The sequence below is a fragment of the Panicum hallii genome, chromosome 5 (genome assembly GCF_002211085.1).
Source record: "Panicum hallii strain FIL2 chromosome 5, PHallii_v3.1, whole genome shotgun sequence".
Classification (NCBI taxonomy): domain Eukaryota; kingdom Viridiplantae; phylum Streptophyta; class Magnoliopsida; order Poales; family Poaceae; genus Panicum; species Panicum hallii.
The window spans coordinates 15517380-15539995 of record NC_038046.1 but is presented as its reverse complement, the minus strand read 5'-3'; the positions used below and the strand labels follow the sequence as shown (position 1 = coordinate 15539995).

Genomic DNA, 22616 nt, shown 5'->3' with positions numbered 1-22616 from the left:
AATTGAGCCTGAGCTCGTGATGTCAGGTTGGACCTTGTGTTCTAATGGGTGCACGCTCCATTTTATAGTCCAAGGAAGGTGCTTACACAGAGTAGGGCCCCGACAGGTGGGCCCGGCCAACAGGAGCTTGTTCTATGAGTGATATGGAGATCTTCATCTCCAGATCCTCTCTGTAGTCCTCTCGATCGGGAAGTTGATGTGCGTATCTACAGCCAGGATATGGCCGTGTGCAGACTTACCTGCACAGTGACTGCTGTCAGTGTTACCCAACAGTGAAGCCGTGCTGCCACTGTTGGGTCAGAACCTTCTGTCAGGCGAAGAAACAGTGCTGACCCGCTGCGCCGTTGCCTCCGCGCGCACTGTCGCAGCGCACGCCTCGGCTCTCCTGTTGCAGGCCATCATCACGCATGCGCGCGGCACCGTGATGGGACTATACGCCGCCCGCCTGCGTGTGGAGCACAGGGACGCGCTGCCTTCAGGTCAGGCGGGCTTACCGTTGTGTCAGCCTACCTGCCCCGTGTGTCAGCGGCAGGCCATACCTTTGACTTGGGCGCACCCAGCCCACCTACCCGCATTTAATGCGGTAGTTGGGCTGGAGTCCCGCGAAGGGCCTTCAGCCACGGGCACGTGGCAGGGCCAGCCCCGCCCCTGCCGCAGAGACGGCACATGGCGGCACCGGACCCCTTCCCGGGGAAGGAGGGTCCAAGCCCCCGAGGCCGGTCGGAGCGGTCGTGCCCGTGGAGGACTGGCCCCCTCACGGGGCGGCCCCGGACCTCCCTGGAGAGTCCAGGTCTGTGGCAACCCTCATGGGCACGTGAAGGCTCCGGACCTATAGGAGCACGGGGGAGGTCCAGAGACCTTGATCCCAGCTGTCAGGCCTGGGCCGTATGCCACGTCTCTGACGGGCTACCGCTCTCTCCTGTGAGACGACAGTGAGACGCTAAGAGGGTGGACACCCTAGAAGGAGGTACCTCTGTCCGTATGTACCAACAGCTTCCAAATCAACAGGAATTACCTCACAGCCAACTCTACCCTTCTTTAGACTACAAACCATAACCAGAACAGAGTTTGCAAGTTGCATTTTACCTCGTTTCCATAAACGCTGAACTGGCCGTATGTGAACGTCAAACTAATCAGCAACAATTTTAGTATCCTTGTTGCCTAGTCTCCCATTCTTGCTTCAGCTGCCTCGAGAGAGGCTGAACCAACCAACGCACCAAATTCTTTTCATGTCCATGATACACCCGCAGCCCTATTTAATAAGAGTAAATAGGGAAAACTACACCCTAATTAATCACTCCTTGGTATGAAAAATCATGTCCTAAACATCATGTAAAAGTTATACGGAGGGAGTATCTTAAAACATACTCAAAGTGATAAATGAGTATACGGATATACGCATATTGGTATACTGATGGTGAGATTAGCTACACGCGAGTGTAGATAAAACTCGTTATATATATATATATATTTATATATATATATATATATGGACGCTTTTGAAATTTTTTGTATATATGCTTTTGAAGTATATATATAAAAAAATTCAAAAGCATCCCTATTTTAAATGTATTATGATTATACTTAGTACTATGATCACATACCCAACGCATGTAACATCATAGATGTTTTAGTACGATCACTTTACGTATATACTTTTCGTTGGATCAAATACGTCCTACGTCACGAGATACACACGTGGAAGTAGCTACAAATACGTGTAGAATAGATTATATATATATATATATATATATATATATATATATATATATATATATATATATATCTCACACAGACGGGACCCTCGAGATTTTTCGAGATTTTCGAGTCTGAATCAATGGCGGTTCGGATGGAGGGGAATCTCAAGATTTTTCTAGATCGATTCTGAATCAAAGTCGGATCGGATCGGATCGGATGGAGTACGTACAGTACAGGTGATGCCGCGCGCGCGGACCGCAGGTTGCCCTGGCGGCCGTTTGGAAGAAATCTTCTCCCATAATTAACGTGCCTAATGACCCTGCACTAATTAATACCGGTAATTGCGTAATTCATGCAATATTTAGCTATAATTAATTCGACCATTATTAGTCTAATCACAATAGGGTTTCATGGCGAGTTTTATGGCATTAATTACCATGACACATCAGCATTTTTGATGATGTGGCATTGATTTAATGAGGGAAGAGAAGGAACCAGTTTCATCCCCACGACACTCTGCTAACTCGTTTCCAAGATGTTGGAAATGGCGTGAAGCAACCACTGTGACCGCCGTTGTTTCACGGGGGATCCCATGCACCACTAGATCAACTTGCATTTAATTACACTGGTTAGCTTTGGAAACAGTGAAATAAAACTCTCCATTGAGGCATAGTGTTTCATTCATTCCCCAAGCTGATGTGGCATTCTTGGAATCAGGGATATGAAACCCTCCACTGTGATTAGCCTTAGGCGGAGTACCCGTATGCCTCATGTTTATGACAAATATTAAATCCATGATATGCTCGGGCAACCTCCCTTTTCTTTGGTCACCTCCGGGATATGCTCGGGCAACCGCGCAGATTGCTCCTCCCAACCCCATCCAAGCCTCCACCATATCCACCAGTCCTCCTCCCATTAATCTCGCATCCTGCTTCACCGAAGGAGGCGGCGGCTGCGGAAGTGCGGAGAGGGCACCGATACGGCCGGACCAGCTCGAACCGCGGACGCCGCTGCATCGATGGACGGTCGTGAGGTAGGTGATGCTGCCGCCAATGGCCGGGGGCGTCTATTCCTCGCTCTCTGCGATTGGAGCGCTCCCGCCTTCCACTGCCTCCCCCAGCTCCGGCACCCCCTCCGCCGCCGCCACCGCTAACCACTCTCGCCACCGCGCCGTCCGCCCACCACCGCCGTCTTCTTCTTGCCCTCGCCGCCGGCCACCGCCCACCGGATGTCCGGCCCCGCCCGGCCGGCGGCGCTCCCGCGCTGCCTCGCCTCCGCCGCCGGTCGAACCACCACCGCCAGGCCTTCGCCACCGCCGAGCTCCTCCTCTAGGGCCGGTGGTCATTGGAGCCCGGAAACCCGAACCCTAAGCTCCGCCGCCTTGACCACCATCCTGGCCGCTGGCGACCTCGCCGGTGGCCACTCCCCCTCTCCTTCCCCCTCTCCTAGCTCGGGGAAGAAGATGAACAGGACCTCCGGCCCTTCTGCGATGGAATCGCACGCAGTAACGCGCGCGATGAATAGATTTTCCCCTGATGGCCTGCCTGTCGAGGCCCTCTTCACAAGGGTGAGACTTGAGAGGCGAAGCGCACCGGCGCGTGAGGTCGTTGGTGATGGTGATGGCTGTGGCGCGTGTCAACGGCATTATATTAGCGGCTTGGTGCTTCCTAATCCGCTGTAGGCCCCCTCGCCGCTGCCACCGACGATGACCACAACAATCTACACCGGGTCATGGTGGGTGGGGTGCGGCGGCGCCGAGAGGGACCGTCTCCTAGAGACACTCCCCGTGCTCGACCTCTACTGCGCCGTCCATGGTGGTATAGTGGAGGATCTTCCATCTCCTACGGCATTGTGTCGGAGGTGTTCTCAGAGGACTCGTCGGCTCGTCGCAAGGCAGCTCCAAATCAGCAGCGGCTGTGGTTATTGGTGAAGAAGGAGACGAGCCAGTGGCTGCCCTTCTTGTCCTCTGTATCGTGTTCCAGGTCGGCAGGGCGAGGGTGCCATATAGTCGCCGGCAACACTTCTCTTGCAACCTCAGCTGCCGCGCCGGTGATTTGGTGTGTTACCAACATCTCCGACACACCTGTTGTGCCTCCTACTCTCATAATTGTTACCAACACACGAATGCAATTTCATTGCGATTGCATGTAGAGTGTTCCATGTAATTTCATTTTTTTCGGTGAACTGAAGTAGGGAGATGATCTTATCAAGTTAGGATGTGGACTGAAATACTAATAGTTGCTGACTTGCCTTCCAATTGTTAGACCAAACAGTCTGGGATAGTTCAGTGATCTTATTCATAATCAGGTGCCAGCATATTAATTAGTGAATAGGGATTCAATTGGTGACATAAATATTTGACAACTCTGTTAGTTAGAGTCCTCGTTAGGATCTGAACATTGTTTTTTTTTTAAAAGCCGGAATGGAACAATTTAAATCTTACAACACCTGCAAATGTTCATATACTTAAAATGAAACATATGCATCTTATAATATGTCCGTTTTGGAGGAATTTCGAATGAAACATATGCATCTTATAATATGTCCGTTTTGGAGGAATTTCGAGCTAAGTAGTTCATGGAAAAAGAACTGAATTTTAATTTCATCCCTGAGCAAAATGTTAGTCTCTGTCTCTCTCTGCCTTGACTGACCAGAGCAGTGTTTCAGATACACGTTTACCAGAATGTGGAGAACTGTACTCAGCGCTGAAAAACTACATGTTTCTGAAGAAAATGAATATAGGATTTGTGAGTGTTTCCAACATGTTCTCACTGAGCAGTTATGCTTTGTGTTAGAAAGAAGAGGCAAACTGAGGCTAGGTGTTCACTAATATATTGTTTGGTGTTCGCTAATATATTTTTTAATAGTACATTAAGCTACCAATTGAGCATTGTTGAGAATCTTATCATGAAATATGGTAGTTCTGTGTATCCAGATGCAATATCTCTCTCCAACTCTTTTGTGACATATTAATGGGTCTGCAGCACGGTCAGCATCTAAACAAGCTCACAGGTACAGTAAACCAAGATATTGACTTCATCACTTTTGATTAGTTGATTTGCTATCATATATAATTGCAGTCTGAGGTTTGAGTACTATGTGAACGCGCATGCTATTAAGTTCAAATGACAAAAAATGTACCCTCTGCTTTCATCATTCCAGACCTGCCCAATTTGAAAAGTTTTTTCTAGAGCTTCAATCCATATAAAGCCATATAAACTCAGATTTATTTTTCTAGAGCTGGGCGAAAATTATCTGTGAATTTGACTACGCGGTAGAGGCGAAGACCATTTGATGCATCGTTTACTGGAAGTCGTATCATCACTAGCACCAGTGGTCTAGTGGTAGAATAGTACCCTGCCACGGTACAGACCCGTGTTTGATTCCCGGCTGGTGCACATATTTTTGATATATTTCTCTCAAGTATTATGCTAGGACAACATTTCAGTTTTTTTTCCTTTTTCTTCAATGTTTCTGTGAATTGAGTTCATCACACAATTTACAGAAAGGAAAGGGAATGAAGCACGCAAACACAAACCTTTCAGTGCTTGTCTGCTTGAACACTCTAATTTGCCGAGCTACCCAACGTACTGTGTGGCAAAAATATTGTTTTAATTCAATCAAATATAATAACACTCCTTTAATTACTCCAAAGGTTCTTGACATAGTCACTCTCGTATACTAGATATACCAAAACATCAACACACATCACCCAAAGGGTATGCAGGACCATCTCAACAAACCTTCCAATCCTGGAACTTGAGCGCGCCTGCAAGCAAAACAATATACCTCCTCCAAATTAGATGGCTAACTTCATGATGGAGCCCCTCTAAGATGGAGAAGGGTAGATTTTTTTGAAGTGAACTGCTCCCAAACAGGCTCCAAGTCTGCAGTAACGGACATTGTTCATGCGTGCTGTGGTTCGCGGAAGAAGGAAAAAAAACACTCCAACATACCTAAGCAACAAGCATAAGTCAATCATGGGCAAAACAGACCATTCTCACCAAATCATCCTATTCCTAAAGCTGGAGGCACATAAACAGTCAAACATATGGAGCTGCTCCATGTTTTTCATGGAGCATTAAGGTGGACGTGTGCTACGTGCTCTAGGATAGAGTTGGGCAAGACGTGAAGTGAAGCTCTCTTCTAGAGGTAACGGCATGAGTGTAAAAAAGATAGCGGACCATGCGAGCCAAAAGGACAAGCATGCTATTGTCGTGGCATTCGTTGCGGGTGGAACTTTAGTGTCCATGTCATTGATCTCATAATTTAATCTGAAGAGGATTAGGAATTGAAGCCAATAACTTAGACACCAAGTTCGATCCCCATGAGCTCGAATCCACTGTGACAAGGACAACCACCATGGCGGCCATCCTCGAGAAGTTCGTGGACGCCGACCAGTGGGAGGCCGAGGACATCGTCGGCCGGCTGGGCAATGGGCATGGTCGTGCATGCCGCCTTCCTCTTTGTCGGCTTCCAGCCCTACGGCGCCCGACCACCGCCGGGTCATCACCTCCTGAAGCGCGCGGGCCAGGCGGGCTCGCTGTGCCTCTCCCGCTGGTACACCGCGCCACAGCTGGCGCGCCGCGAGGGCGCCGACGCCGCCGCGCTGATGGTGCGCGCGCGCGGGAGCGACGTCACGCTCTCATGCTCCTCACGGCGGGCGGCGACTGGAGGGGCGGCGCGTACCTGGAGCGCCTGGACGCGGCCACCGTCACGCCGCTCCTCTCCCGCGCCCTGGCCGACGCGGAGCCCTGGGCGTCGCGCGTCTGCTGGGCGCTCGCTGACGGCGCGTGCTGGGGCCTCTTCGCCGAGCTGTGCCGCGGGAACGGCCTGCCGCTGACCGGCTTCATGTCCCTGACCGACGACGTCAAAGTGGAAATCTTGAAGCGGCTCGCTGGCGCCGACGACTTCGCGCGGATGGAGCGCACCTGCAGGGACCTGAGGCGCCTGGTGGCCGAGCGCGACGGCGAGCTGTGGAAGCCCATGTACGAGGCCCTGAGAGCGCAGCGGCGCCGGTGCCGGCGCGGCGGCAGGTGGGGCCTTTCGTTCCTCCTCCGCTCCGAGATCTCAGACTCTGAGTCCGAGGAGGAGGTGCTCAGCTGGAAGGAGAAGTTCATGGAGGCCAGACAGCGTCTCCGGGACATGTCGTTCTGGCGCCGGACGGTCTCAGGCTCCCTTTCTCCATTTCCACCGAGCCACTGCACGGAGTTGTCATCGTGCCTACTGGAGTGGTTAACGTTGCTGGATCCGCCGGAGCAGGAGACGGTTTCAACAAGGGGCAAGAGCACCGCCGGCCACCGCCGGAAGGTGCCAAGGACCAGGAACGTCGACAAGAAGAAGTGGCACGGCGGCGGCGCCGGTGCGATCCCCTCGCCGTCGTCTCGCTACCGATGGAAGCATCGGTGACATTGGGCTGCTGTTGTTTATGTGTGCATAGTCAACAATAGTACGTTTGCATGCATCAATCTTGGAGAATATGGACTGACCATGTCGATAATTAATGCTAGGTATGCTTGTGTCGCTCTCCATAATGTGTTGTACAGCGGGAACCCCACGATCCAAATGAAAAAGATTTGCCAATATTTCTGGGGAATGTTTTGTTCGAAACTGAATTTTGAATTGACCGTAGGTTTCATTTAGAGAAATGACTGTGTTTCCATACTCGCATTTTTACCACAAGAATTCGTTACGTCATTTCAACATCTGACAATACATTTCAATTAGAAGGTTATCGAGATAGGAATCTTGAACCAAGTTTCTTAGGATAAGAATCACAAATCAGATAAGAAACTTGTTTTTTAAGACAAGAGATATTTTGGTACGACACAAACATAATCTTTTTTGACGCGAACTACGGCGGACCTACTGGGTCAGCCTGGACCATATATTGAACAAGCAAGAGATTACAAGAGAGTTATGGATACCGCTCAAAAGGAGCTGTAGGAGAGCTAGATTACAAGAGGTGAAACGAACCAGCCTAAACCATACAAGAAAACAAGCAGGAATTATATGGGTTTACATAGAAAAAAACAAAACACTCCATTCCTCAATACATAACTTTTCCGCTAGTGAATGAAGCCGACACTGCCAGAGACGTGAGTCAGAAGCACAACGACGAAGAACGTCCACATTAGTTTCTTGATTTAAAATGGGAAAGTAACCTGGTTGGTTAGGTTTTTTTTTTCATGTAACCTATCCGCCCATCTCAAGGAGGCATATTGGCGTTCTAAATCTTTCCCAAAGTATAAACCGTTCCGACTAGCTTAACAATAATTCTTTTGTGTCCACTCAGTTGTCTTCAATAACTTCGTTAGCATTTACAAAACAAAACCTATTATCAGTTTCTTAATTTCGTAGTTATATTACTCACTTGCTCTTTATGATGATGTGCCGTATAATAGAAAACATAATATTACTAGTTTGCTAACATCATGAAGCGAGCATACCTTAGGTGGTTTGATTTTTTTGCGATTTATCCATCTAAATTTGACTTTGTCGATGTCGATACGAAGATTGATCAGTCCAGTCTCTGGTAAGCGTTCAAGTTAGATCAATAATTATCTGCAACCAATGCTTAAGCTAGTGCTACAATTCTAATTGGAAAACTCAAGATTTGAGTGCATATCTACCTTATATTCTTACGATGGAATTATGGATCACTTCAATCATGAACGGCCTGGCTGTGGCTCACCTCTAGCGAGAACGATTATCCCTCGATTGGTCAATTCTGTTATCCCCTTTTAGTGGAAGAATTCCATTTGATTCGATTTGCCTCTTCCAACCGTAAAACCAGATTTAGGAAACCTCAACAACTATTAGAAACCGGATATCTTTCCTCTCAAGTAATTTTAAACCTGATTTTGTGGTGCTAATACTACTGTGGGAGAGGGGTTGGCGAGATTGGATTGTGCGCAATAGCGCAAGGAGCCGCGGGGATGCGTGGAAGCTTGTTTAAAATGGATAGGAATTCCGTATATTTTATCATCTTCGTTCTCTTAAGAGTATATTTCTACTCCATCATCTTCGTCCTCTTAGATTAGCTCAGGACGAGTTAAACCTAGTTAGATCCGCGTTTAGTTGGGAGTTTAGATAGGTTGACCGGTTGGATTGGTTCCTCCAAATCGAAGGGACCAACTCGACCCACTTCGAACCCCGTTTGCGCCGTCTCGTCCGTTTGTGGAGGCGAGGGCGCGGGGAGAAGGGGCGGCCGGCGTGGCACGGAGGCGGGCACAGCGGTCGGCTCGGACGGCGAGGCAAGCTCCGCGCGAGGCGGCGCGACCTTCGCGGTCTCCGAGGCCGAGGTGCGAAGGTCAATGGTGACTGGTCGCGCCGCCTCCCATATGGAAGTTCTTTACTTTTGTATATTTTTCAAGTGCTTCACATTTGCATTGTCCCAAACTGCCTTCTCAGCCATACTTTAGTAAAGATAAACAATAGTTGCATTAGAAGGTACAAATATTATTTTTCTCGCTTCATCAGTGCACTATATAACTTTACCAAAAAAATATTTCCTCTATCCAAACCATATGTATAATTACATGGTTATCATTTTATAGTCTATGTAATCTAAGAAGAATTTGTGATCACATGTAAACAAGCAAAGGAATCAATAGCTGGGCCACCAGTCACCACCAACAGCATACAGTAAAGAACTTCCATATGGGAGGTCCCATTATCTGACCTTGACAAATATACAAAACTCTAAATGGTAAATAAGTAGCTAGTGCTTGCTGATTTGGATCAGCTTTATATGGAACCAATCTTTATTTCATTCATGTGTTTATATTCCAATTTGTTTTGTCTATAGCATCTGTCGTCCTTGTTGTTTATTGTGGTTGAAAGAGGTTGGGTTGGTGTCAAAGACTAGGCATGAACCAGTCATGTTCATGCCTTAGTGTGCCAATGACAACTGCAAGACCACCCTATTCAGACAAACCATCATTATGATGGCCACTCTATCAGGACACCAATTTTCTCAATTTTGTTAGAAAAGCAAAACATTTCCCATTCCATAACTCCAATTGATGGCCATTCATAATCCCTTCCTATCTGTATTAGTAAACTCAGAGGAACGGCTCAACTTTTTACTGATTTGGCGATTCATAAGCACAAATCATATCATCTTTGACCATCTCCAAAACCATAATATTCTTAGCATCTGCACGACCTCATAGTCATGGTGTCCTGCAGGCTTCGATAGACTGTAGAGCTGATGTTATAGGTTTATTCTGCCACAGGATGTAAAATTTGTGGGAAGGTACCTTGCCGCTTGCCGGTGTGGAGCAAGGAAGTCGGTAAGGAGGGGGACGAGCGGCATGGAGGATGGGCGGCGCCGGGGGAGGGGCGGCACGGAGGACGGGCGGCGCCGGGGGCGGGGCGGGGCGGGGGAGGGGCGGCGCCGGGGTAGGGGCGGCGCAGAGGACGGGCGGCGCCGGGGGGAGGGGCGGGGCCGCGCCGGGGGGGTCGCCGGGGGGAGGGGCGGCGCTTGGGAGGAGCTCTGGTCGTGTGTGACGTGGAGAAGGGGAAAGAACGAACGGGAGAAGAAAAGAAACGAATCGGTACTCATAACGAGTGGCAGTGGATAATTTTTGCGACTTCTGTTTGCCCTAACGCAGCAAAAGCAGGCGAGGGGCTGCTGTGCGATTTGTAGCGGTGGAAAGCATCCTACGGTGGGAAAAGCAGATGCAGTTTTAACCTTTTTAGTTTGGATTCTACTTTTTCACAGCAGAAGCAGCCGTAGGAAGTAGAACCAAACACAGCCTTGATTTCAAAAACAAACACATGCTAAACCTCCGTTACGAGGCATGGCCCCAGTTCATCCAGTTCACCAGTTGGCCGAGAAGGAACCCAAATCGCACGCAACGGTGGCGTGGGCCCCATCTTTGACTAACCAAACTGCTCGCTGTGGGGTCACCGAGTCCGCGTGCCAGGCGCGGAGGCGCCTCCCGAGCCCGAACCAGAGCCCGACCCCGACCCTGCACCGGAATCCTTCCCCGCCTTCCTTCTCCTCTGGTTCGACGACCGGACTCGCTGCTCCGCCACGCCGCATTCGGATCCGGCGCGGCCGCTCCCGATCCCGCCTGCTCCCCTTCACCGCCCGGCACGATCCGCCCCCCGCGCTCCGACTGCGCCCCGAGCCGGTCCGCGGCCGAGCCCGCCCCCCGGCGCTTCCGCGCGGCCGGCGCCATGGCGAGCGCCGCCGGCAGCGAGCAGGCGCCAGCGCCGGCGGAGGCCGAGCCGCTGGAGCTCGTGCTGTTCCAGGTCGCCGAGTGCTACGTCTACCTGGTGCGCACCCACGCCCTTCGCGTTCGATTTCATGGGCAGTTTAGTGTAGTAGTACCCTGTGCTGTGTTGCCAGCCCATTCTCTGCAAGTTTGGGCGGCGTCGTTCGACTGAAACATGCTGATTTTATTGTGGGCTTATGCGCAGATACCTCCGAGGAAGACGGCTGCCTCCTACAGGTACACCGCTCGAGCTCACCAAAGGATGTGGTTGTCAACTCTTAGCTTTTTAGGAGTTGTAATGTAGTTCGTTCTGTCTGGATCAGTAAACTAGACAAAATTAGGAGTGTCTCCTGAAAGTTTGAATTAGCTAAGGGTTGTCAGGTCTCACCGATTCTAGGTTGCTTCTTTGTTCATTCAGAGACCATGTGAGCTGTTCGTTTCATGATTGGGCTTGTTCCTTCCCGTCTTAGTATTAGTTGAGATACACTTTTTGTTCCATGGGAATAATCGATTACACTGGTGGTAAAATCCAGGGCGGACGAGTGGAATGTCAACAAATGGGCATGGGAAGGGGCGCTTAAGGTTGTCAGCAAGGGTGAGGAATGCATCATAAAATTGGAAGATAAGAACACAGGTATAATATTTATTTTAGTGCTTTTTCCCAGATTTTTTTTCACTTGCAGTATTAAGTCTGTGAATGTGTTTCAGGGGAGCTTTATGCTAGGGCATTTCTGAGAGAGGGTGAGCCACATCCGGTGGAACCTGTAATTGATAGCAGCAGGTCTGTATCTGGTGTTACCACGAAATATTGTCTAATCCTACAATGAAATATATGCCTTTGTATTTGCTAGTGTCCATAAAAGAAACTTGAAGACTGTATAACCAGAATCTGAAATGATTCTTGCTGCTTGAAATTTTTCTTGCAGATATTTTGTACTCCGGGTTGAAGAGAATATAGGTGATGACTGTCTCTATCTTTGGTGGGCTCTATGATATTCCTTGTGCCTTAATGTTTTATTTAGTGTTGAGTTGAGGATCATAGCATTTGGTACTTAACGTTGAATTGATGTGGTCAGTGCAGTCTCACATGGTAATATACTAGAAGCATAACAAATCCTACTGTGAACTGCAGATGGACGTCAGCGTCATGCTTTTATAGGTTTAGGTTTCCGTGAAAGACCTGAAGCATATGACTTCCAAGCTGCTCTACATGATCATATGAAGTATCCTTCTGTTTGTTTGAAACATGATATGCCTGTCATAAAAAATAACACAAATTTTTTTTCTGTGCAATTTCTCAATGACTAGGAGTTATGTATGTTGAATTCTATATGATATGGCCTCTGAGTATTGATTTTGATTAGCCATAATAGATAACACATGCTACATTGTTGACTCGGATCTTTCAACATTTAATTATTATCCTCCACCCATGCATTAACATCTTAGTTTAGTTAGCAATTGTATTTTAGTGCGAAGTTTTATGAAATATTTCTTTATTTTCCACAAGGAAATCAATTCGCTTTCTGTGATTATAATTGTGGTGATAATGCTATTGCTTCCAATATCTTATTTATATAATGCACCAGTTTTCCTGTATGATTTGCTCTTCTCTTACATTATCAAAGATATCTAAACAAAAAGAAGGCTGCTGAAGAGATGGTTCAACACTATGAGAAGCAATCATCAGTGGATTACAGCCTCAAAGAAGGGGAAACTTTGGTTCTTCAGCTTAAAAATGTAAGTTTTCATCCAAATATTTTACTCGAAAAAAATGAATCACAGAGCCTGTTTGATGACACATTGTCTTCTAAGGTCTGCAAAACTATAATATAGGATTTTGCTTCATAGTTGTACCCTAGGTTGCTCAAGCAATGACATTTATTGGAATTAGCAATAAACAGCTGGATCATGGAATCCTTATCAATCTATAAGTGTCATGAAATGACCTGGTCGATCTAAGCCATTTGACCTAGGCTATTCTCATGTAAAATGCACAGTTTCCATCGAGATTTCTCTTATTCGAGTAGAAAACTGAAACTCAGTTTTGCTTGTGCATAGTTTCCATCGAGATTTCTCTTATTCGAGTAGCAAACCCCCTTGCGTATTAATAAACATATTAGTCTGAGCTTTGGGCTACTGCATTGAAGGGTATCTGTAGTGCTGTGCCAACTTTTTGCATAGATAAAGCATTTGTTCATAGATTTTGTTGCATGTGCCTGTATCCCCCTTTGTTCGAATTTTATGGTTATATTCGTCGTTCTGATATTTCCTGAGTGTCTGGGTTTGCTTTTGTTGTGTGCAGAAAGAAACCGGCACCAAGACAAAATCAGCATTTTTTGAGCAAGACCTAAACAAGCTCTCAGTGAGTGAAAAGACAAACTCCAAGGAGGCCCCTGTCTCCCTTAAACTTCCCCCACCTCCACCTTCACCCGTCTCTCCAACCGATTCTGGAGTCGCCGCATCCCCCTTCAAAGCAGAGTTTCCTCCCCAAGAACCTGCTGCTGAACCCGCCAGCGCAACCAGCGCTCTCTCCTCCAAAGCCGAACTTTCTCCAGAGCAACCAGCTGCTGCAGAGAAGGTCGAGCAAGAAACCGTGGATGACGACTTTGGGGACTTTCAGGCTGCCGGGTGATGTATCATGTATCTTGTACATACACCATGTTACCGAGACTTTTATTTTTATTTTGTCTACTTGAATCAGCTGTGACTTTTGCCGGCGCTCGTGTTGCTGTATAGAGAGCTACAGTACCATCTTATAATCTATACAAATACATGGAGAAACCTTGTACCTTTCCTTTTTCAGTAGTATGCCAGGAATTTTTTGACCAAAGCTTGCAGATTTCATTTCCAAATCCGATGAGGGCTCAGGACGCAATTCAGAATCCCAAGCAATTCCGACCTGAGTTCGTTCCGTATTCGAGCTCTATAAAATTCAACCTGAGGAGGAGGAGAAACAGAGGGCCTACGCCCATGTCTCCGTGTCCCTACTCCTGGCCGTACTGATGGCTCTCGTGGCATACAGCCAGCCAGCCACCGCGGGGCGCCGCTGTGGCTCGTGCGCCGTGCTCTGCCTCCTGCTCTACCTCTGGGGCTCTGGGCCTACCACCTCACGCAGAACCTCACCACCGGCGCGGTCGTCCAGGTGGTGGAGGCGCTCGTCTTCTCGTTTCCGCTCGTATTTGGTGCCGGTTTCCTGGCCGCGCTGCTCGCCGTGGTCGTCGGCCCGGTCGCCGGTGTGCTCGTCATGGTCACCGACGTGGCATGCACGTCTGCCTTCTTTGGGTTCTGCGTCGCCGAGTACGTGCGTTGCAGCAAGCCGCCGGTCGAGCACAAGAACAACTGAACAAGAGCGTGCAGGATAGAATCGCGAGTACAATCACGAGTTTCCAGAATTATTAGCATTTGCTAGGTAAACAACACTAACAGAAAACTAGAAATACTTGGCTAGACTTGCAGTCATCATTATACAAGTGTGATGTGAGGTTACAAGTGTTGACAGGGTGGTTGCTTGATTGCTTCGTGTTGTTGGGTGTGAAGGCATCCCCACACAGCTTCGTGTTGTTGGGTGTGGAGGCATCCCCACACAATGTTATTTCGTCAGCTCGTGAACATCATATTGTAGGAGATGATATTTACAGTCGTTGAAACCATGTATCAGATCTCGACAAAATCGTCTTCATCAGTTTCTACCCACTCGACCTGAGAGCAAGCTGCGGATTTCATCAAGTCCGTAAGGCCGGTGAGGTCTTCCAAATACGTTGGTTCGTTGATCACTTGCATCACGAAATCCATTCCTCTCCTCCGATATTCAGACAATACCTGTCACATAAGAGATCGGCAGCATAGCTGTCAGCAAATTTCTGATAGTATTGTTTGCATTGTTGAAACCGGCCAAGGATGACACTCACGCGAGAGCAAACGCGTTCGAGCACTTCCAGGACTAAAACAGAAGCTAACTCACGCCAACAAACATACACGAGGGCACTGTATTTGCTACAACGCGCCTATTCTCTTTTCTGTATTCTCACTTCAAGCAACAACCATACCGAGCACTTGGCTCATTATAGCCCACAGCTTACATGCACAAGACAGCAGCATGCGTAAGCTGCATGACACAGTCCACTTAACCACAAGCCACACCTAAGAACATGCCCAACTAACCATGCATGCACAGCTAACTATTCCCTCCACCCCAAATTGCTTATCACTAAGAGCAACTTCAGCATTAGCCCATAAATCAGACCCTCTAAATGCTAAATGGGGGTTGCCTCTATTTTTCAGGGGTCTTTAAATTTGCTCCAACTCCAGCAATAGTCCTCAATTCTAACTTATAATAGAGGGCTCTTTGGAGACCCTCTATGAATAGAGGGTGGAGGAGGGGATTTGGAGGCCTCCCTAAAATAGAGGGTCAAGTAGAGGATCTGCTGGAGTGCATCTTTTTTGCTTAACCCTCTAAACTTGAGATAGAGGGCTATTTAGAGGGTCTGATGGAGTTGCTCTTAGCTTTGTTCTAAGTCAAACTTGTCTAACTTTGACCAAAATTATAGAAAAAAGTACCAACATTTACAGTATCAAATTAGTTTCATTAAATCCATTATGAAATATGTATTTATATTGTATTTACTTAGCATTGTGGAAGTTTATATTTTCTTTAATAAGTTATAAGTTAGGTCAAAGTTAGCGATGTTTGACTTGGAACAAAGCTAAAGTGACAAGCAATTTGGGATGGAGGGAGTACTTGCATCACTAGAATTATTCAATGATGCTTTGGTGTTAGTGGTGTAAACAGATACCTACTGATATGAATACAGCTAGTTTTTTTTTCTTGGGTTCGCGTAGGGATAGTGTCAGTTGCGTCAGATAAGATATAAATGGATATTGACATCATATATATATATATATCCGACTTTAAGTATCTGGATTCAGATAGTGTCGGACGTTGAATACCTTGACTCGGATACAGACGAATTTGAACCCATCCTAACGGATCTGAGCTCGGATTCAAACAGATAATACCCGTACCATTTGCACCCCTACCTAGCGTACATGACTGCTGACTAGCACAGGCTAACAAGCTCACTTTTACATGAGACAGACATGCACTAACCTATTTGTACCTGACAGACATCCACTAACACATGCAAAGACTCTAAATCTGTTATAAGTCAACATATAACATGCATGTTGTGCAACAGTAGAAAGCTTACATACCACATTGGAACACGCTGTGCAATTGCTCGAGGAATAGCCCAAGAGGGTTAATAAGTTGTACTGTGAGAGTGATCCACGCATCTGGTGAGGTAATAGACCAAGCGGATGGCCACTGCTTGCACCAGCAATATCTCCTGGAGCATGTATCCTGCAACAGGTAGTGAAAATATTTATCAGATTTCCTTGCTCTTCGTTCATTGGATGCAGTTAGCATCTTCTTTGGACGCTACGCAAATTCATAGTATTGTTCCAGCTTTCATGTACCCATCTGCTTACCCATCAGGATGATGTAACATTCTTGTGAAGAGGTCTGCAGCACATCCAGATGCAATAGAGGCCAGCCCAGGTCGTGTCACTGTACATTGTTGATCCAGTGTCCGATTGGAGACAGACTGCATAAAAATAAATGTCATGATTGTTGTAAGTAACATGTTAAAAGCATAACTACTATAATTTCCAAAATATTGAGCATTACATCAACAGGAGCAACGACGTCATTGCAGAAATAACACCCCAGTCTTTGACGTCCAAGGGAATCCTTTGTGGACAGCTTATCCGTGGCAGCAGTCACATTTGAAGCTTCACAGCTCCTGCCAGGACCAGCCCCATGTCGCATGACAAGGTAACTATCATACCCTAATGCTGCAGTAATAGCAATCTGCAATGCAGTGCAATGCAGAGGGGCATTACAATATAACAAACCATTCCAAGGTCTACATTATTCAAGGATGCCTACAAGATTTACCTTGTTTTCATTAGTGCAGAGGAGAGTTGGAAGCCACCTACTTTCCCTTGTGTCAGTCAACAAGAAGATAGCATCATGGGAAGCTACTAATTCCTTAAGGCGCTTGCAATCTTGAAGCACGCCAGCTGCTTCACCAGGAGACACAGGATGCCCTGGCATAGGTATTTCCATCTGAATGCCTTGTGCATCCTGCAAGGGCGCATGGTAAATATTCATTAAGACAAGACAATAGTCAAAAATGGTGGAAGTACAGCTTCGAGGCGAAGGAAGTGAAGACTGACCACCGAAGGACACCTCTCCACTAGATGCTTAACCATTGCAGTTGCTTTTGGGGCACCACGGTCATCAGAAGTGTAGAGTGATTGTCTTGCCAAATTTGACACAACTACACGACCACTATCAACCACTGTTAGCTTCCGTACACCACAGTCCTGCAATGTTGGTTTCCGCCACAGTGAAACAGAATTTGTTTGAGTTTATATGTTGTAGTTTAACAAAAAGTTAGGATCAGCACAGCACTGAGTCACTGACCATAAGAATGCGAGCAACATCACATCCAAGAGTTCCAGCACCCAAAAGTAGACATCGGACATCAGAAATCTTGTCTGAATTTACAGATATGCTGGCCAGCATCTTAGGACAAGAATCTGGCCTCTTTGAATCAGAAATGCCTGTAAGATCCTTCAGATATGTTGGATAGTTAATAGCTTGCATGACGAAATCCAATCCTCTTCTTCTGTACTCTGACAACACCTGGAATGAGCATGGGTATCATTAGAAGCAATTAAATTGGAGAACACAATGCATGCGGTAGAATTTACTTACTGCAACTGAACATGCAGTACAGTTTCTGGAGGAATTGCCTAGTTCCATAGATAAAACACACTTTGGGAGTGATCCTCGTAGCTGATGTGGTAATAGACCAAGCTGATGTTCTGTTTCCATACCAGCAATATCACCTGGAGCATGTATCCTGCAAAAGAGTATGATACTTATATGATACTTCACCTGGACTGATTATTTTTTTCAAGCTCCACTGCAACTTAGCTTAATCAATATTCACTGTCTGAAAAGAACTAATATCCACTGAGATCAATGCTAAACAAAAACAAATCGGACTCAGCAATTATCTTTTAGGGCATCTTACTCATCAGGATGATGTAACATCCTAGCAAAGAGCTCAACTGCTTTGCCAGATGCAACTGAGGTAAGTCCAGGTAGTGTTCCATTAGGAATTGGCTGCAAAAGAATAACAATGAACATGATGGACCAATATTAAAACCAGTAAAAATGATATAAAACATAAACAACAGGAGAACATGTCCACAAAATACGAGTCTATCTGATGTACATTAAAAAGGGAAACAGCATCATTGCAGAAACAACAGCCCAATCTCTGATTGCCAAGAGCATCTTCTGTAGACATTTTTTCTATCTGAGCAGCCAATTCATTTGTAACCTCACTTGTTCCTGGACCAGCACCATGTCGCATGACAAGGTAACTGTCACATCCTAATACTGCAGTAATAGCAATCTGCAGTGGAGGTACAACATATCATTAGTACAGCATATACACAACGAAAAGGTAGAGATTAGGAGTTACCTTTTAGCTAAAAATATGTGATTAATCTATCTGGATTCACACCCCCAGGCATAGGCTAAGTAGAGATTAAGAGTACTTTTAAACTAAAAACGTGTGATTAAGCTATCTGGATTCACATCCCCGCGCATAGCTAAGTACTTAGGCATTGCTGTGTGAGAACAACTGCAAAGGTCCTTAGCTAATGGATACTACGTTCAAGCTTTACCTTGTTTTCGCTTGCACAGAGAACAGTTGGAAGCCACCTGCTCTCCCATGTGTCAGTTAACAAGAAAACTGCATCATTGGCAGCCACTAATGTCTGCAGATGCTTGCAGTCATCAAGCACACTTGCCATTTTGCTGGGAGAATCAGGATGCCCAGGCACCGGTATTTCCATTTGGATGCCTTCAACCTCCTACATGACAGTGATCACCATCATTTATCCACAACAGAAGTTCAAAAGCATATGTTTCAAGGATAAAACTGTCCTCACCACTGCAGGACATCTTGCTTTTAGATGTTGAACTATTGCAGTTACTCTTGGAACTCCACAGTCCTTATCTATGTAGAGTGATTGCTTGATAAGGTCAGACGTGGCAACACTACCACTGTCAACCACAGTTAATTTCCGTACACCCCAGGTCTGAAAAACAAAATGGCTGCCACTATAAATTGAAAGCAGGAGATAAATGCTTATATTCTGTTACATTTGTTAGGATGAATAGGAATCTAGTAGCAGCTCAAAGCACTAACCATAAGTAGGCGAGCAACTTCACATCCAAGAGTTCCAGCACCCAAGACAAGAACCCGAACCTGAGATAACTTGTCTATATTCACAGGAAAGTGGCGCCACCCCATAAGCTTTAAGTGCATCAGTTGTTTTTCTTCATCCTGACTGTGCATGAAACAAACAATCAAGATAATTTTGTATTCACCGTTGACCATTTCCAAAGCATAATATACAATCAATCTACCTTGCTGGACTCATTGATTGAAGATCTATTTCTTTTGGCTTCATTTCTTTTGTTCCCTTTCCTGGCTTTAATCCTTCCCATCCAATAGCATCAGGTACATGATCAGGATTATCCCACCCTGTCATAACAGCAGGTGTTAGAAACAGGTAAAATGTTGGTGAAAGTGTAAGGCTGATTATTTTCCAATTGAAACCACCATATTCATACCATGAGGTGATGGAAATGATGCTTCGCCAATGAAGGATTGTTCTAGATCAGGGTTTCCTCGATATTCACGGTAGCAGAAGAACTGAGCCTTCTCAATCTTCCACCGGATAGTCAGGAATGTAATGTAGTTTCTAATAGCCCAGCCAGGGCAATCTGAGAGACATCCATGATCATAAAATCCAAACAGCAGCTGCAATAGCAAATCAATGAATTCACACGTAGCACAAAGACACACATGAAGTTGGGCAAATAAAGACATTCTTCCAAAACATTTATCAAAACTCAGCTAGTTTAAATGATCAATTGGATGACATGACATACCTTTTGATAGTTCCCCTGGCAAGTTTTCCAGTCCTTAAGTGGTCTTACAGAGGCAGAGGAGTCCGAGGATATACCAACCAGAAAGAATGGTACAACTGCGAGATGTCAATCCATTGCAGAAAATTATTAATCAGAGCAACGGAGCAAACTAATAATATGATGCCAATGCACTTGCTGTTAGGCATGATTCTCAAACCTGTTGTTTCACTAGAAGCACGCCACTCTTGCAATGCTTCATACAAGGATGCTGCCTGCAGGAACAAATAAACAACTTTCACTACCAATTGGGTGGATCGAACATGGAAACTGGTGTTCTTCAATACTAGGTGCATATGAAATGACCTCTTCTTTACTGAGCAGTTCTGAGGCGCAGTGCAGACTGAGCAGGGTCATTCTAGAGTTCAAAACCAACGAGGGGAATGCAACATTGTAATAGACCTTCCAATTCTTCAGATCGGCAAATGATGTCGCAAGGAACCTAAGTAGCAGAGCGGGATTCTCTTCTACATTACCAGATATAATGTCATGCAAGATCTGCCCCCCATGCAAACAAATTAGGATTAGACAGGTAAAAGGAATGAGTAAACAATTGAAAATTACACGTCAAGCATGTACCTTCTTTGCTTCCGCTTTCAGAAGAAGTTCCCTATCTAGGTCTTGGAATCCCCTCATGTTATTAGTGTTTATGAGGGTCCCTGGAACTGGACAACCGTTCCTATCACCAGACGAATTGTTCAATGATCCCGGACGTAGGTTGAAGAAGCTCGCCATCGGGCGAAACTGGCGTGGAGTATAGTAACCTGGTTTAACGTTCAGAAGGAACTGTTTAGAATATGCAGAGTTCTCCAGCTAAAACTATGAGCAGCAGAAGGAACTGTTTAGAATATGCAGAGTTCTCCAGCTAAAACTATGAGCAGACTAGGCACACTGACAAAACTCATTATCAATGAAACAATTCATCTCAGAATATCACAATTTGCGTGTGAAGGCTGAAGAGGGCATCCAGCAGTGCAAAAAGAGCAATCAGCAACCACACTAACCAAAAGCCTGACTAGTCAAACAATTGATCTTAGAAAGATGAGCGCTAATTCCTGAACCGGTGGACCCAAACCCCAGCAAGAGCACCAGACGTAACTGTGGAGCTCAGATATCAAATCAGATCAGTAACTCAAAGCAATAATAACTCAAGCAAAACTCGCAATGGACGCGAAGTCGCGAATCCCGGGCGACATTGCGTCCACGAACTGCCAACGCCGGCGGGAGAAGCCCCACAACAACCAACCGAAAATCCCAACCGAAGCGCCCGCACACGCGGATCGCAAACGGTAAGCAACTACGGCGGGTTGGGGCTCTACGGAAGCCCGGGAGCGGGGCGCGGAAACGAATGGGGTCCGCGCTCGTTCCCTGCCCTAAATCGCGAATTCTACGAATAAACAGCAAGGAGAGGGGTTGGGAGCTGGCGGACCGGTGATTGGGATGGGGGAGTCGTCGGTGCCGAGGATGTCGAGCTTGTGGCGGCGGAGCGCGTCCCAGAACCCCTCATCCGCTAAGCACTGGAGGGCCTGAGCCTTCAGTAGCCGCGGGAACCCCGCCGCACCGGCGCCCGCCATCGCCGTCTCGTCTTCCCTCTGCCGGCACGGCGAGCGGCACGGCACGGCCGGTTCTGCTGCTGCTTGCTGGTTTTGGATTTTACTTGGTTTTTGGCTTTTTCTAGTTTGCCCCCTGGGGGAGAAGGAAGGATCCCTGGCCTAGTGACCTGGATGCACTTCTTGTTGGACGTTGCTTTGGCGTGCGTACCACTCGAAAGCGTTTCGTGGAGTCGTAGAAGACCGCGAAGAAGCTTCTTGCGATGGAGTTAGAAGTAGAGTAGTATAAATGCAAGTCTGTTCTTAAAAAAAATACTTATAGAGATAAAAGTATATTACAGGAGATAGGAAAATGTTTTTCAATTGATGAGTTGAGCATTGGTGAGATGGGATTGAGCTTAGACTGTAGTAGCGTGTTCGGCTAGAGGGATAGAATAGGACACGACGAATCGATATGAACGAAGGTTGTGAAGGTTGATATTAGAAACGAAGCTAGTCACATTGTTGGAGCCTTGGAGGGCTAGTGGTGGAATCGGTATGTGTTCAGATTTTATTCTCTCGCTATCCGTTGACAGGATAGAGGTTCTAAAAATTTTTATTATGGAGCAAGTGAAAATACTTTGGGCCCCGTTTAGATTGCAAAACTTTATAACATTTGGAACTATAGCGTTTTCGTTTGTATTTGACAAATTTTATCTAATTATGGACTAACTAGGATTAAAAGATTCGTCTCGTGATGTTCAATTAAACTGTGCAATTAGTTATTTTTTTTACATACATTTACTGCTCCATGCATAGATCCCAAAATTGATGTGATGGAGAAAGAGTGTAAAAATTATAACATTTTGAGTGCATCTAAACAAGGCCTTGATATGAAAGAATATAAGCAGTAAGCCCATCTTAAGATGAGTGCTCTCTCCCCGACTTCCCTAGTGCCTCCGGTAGCATAGCCGAGAAAAAATATATTATTATGGAAAAAAGAATTCCTCCCTCTACCCTTGGTAATCGTCAAAACACACTTCTCTCTTACTCAAATGTAAGGAATTCTTCCCTCTACTCTAT

At 46.3% G+C, this 22616-nt stretch overlaps 2 protein-coding genes, 1 non-coding gene and 1 pseudogene across 3 annotated transcripts; 3 read left to right on the top strand and 1 right to left on the bottom strand.

Moving 5' to 3' along the window:
* The first annotated feature begins 5025 nt into the window (after positions 1 to 5025).
* Positions 5026 to 5096, top strand: TRNAG-GCC. The gene has a single exon. It is a non-coding gene; the product is annotated as a tRNA-Gly (tRNA).
* Positions 5097 to 6060: 964 nt separating this feature from the next.
* On the top strand, positions 6061 to 7109 carry LOC112892469 (annotated as a pseudogene).
* A 3515-nt stretch (positions 7110 to 10624) lies between these two features.
* On the top strand, positions 10625 to 13730 carry LOC112893052 (uncharacterized protein At1g03900). Its single transcript, XM_025960206.1, has 8 exons — positions 10625 to 10986; positions 11131 to 11162; positions 11459 to 11559; positions 11634 to 11706; positions 11852 to 11883; positions 12058 to 12148; positions 12554 to 12665; positions 13231 to 13730. The coding sequence occupies exons 1-8, from the start codon at positions 10888 to 10890 to the stop codon at positions 13558 to 13560; spliced, it is 870 nt and encodes a 289-aa protein (XP_025815991.1). The 5' UTR covers positions 10625 to 10887; the 3' UTR covers positions 13561 to 13730.
* Positions 13731 to 14268: 538 nt separating this feature from the next.
* Positions 14269 to 21671, bottom strand: LOC112893051 (ubiquitin-like modifier-activating enzyme atg7). Its single transcript, XM_025960205.1, has 20 exons — positions 21434 to 21671; positions 20584 to 20768; positions 20311 to 20502; positions 20165 to 20219; positions 19969 to 20063; positions 19648 to 19837; positions 19441 to 19558; positions 19220 to 19361; positions 18960 to 19109; positions 18693 to 18881; positions 18236 to 18418; positions 18032 to 18123; positions 17710 to 17857; positions 17416 to 17637; positions 17166 to 17315; positions 16885 to 17073; positions 16615 to 16797; positions 16416 to 16531; positions 16140 to 16287; positions 14269 to 14747 (listed from the first exon to the last, which is right to left on the bottom strand). The coding sequence occupies exons 1-20, from the start codon at positions 21576 to 21578 to the stop codon at positions 14583 to 14585; spliced, it is 3057 nt and encodes a 1018-aa protein (XP_025815990.1). The 5' UTR covers positions 21579 to 21671; the 3' UTR covers positions 14269 to 14582.
* Between the last annotated feature and the right edge of the window lie 945 nt (positions 21672 to 22616).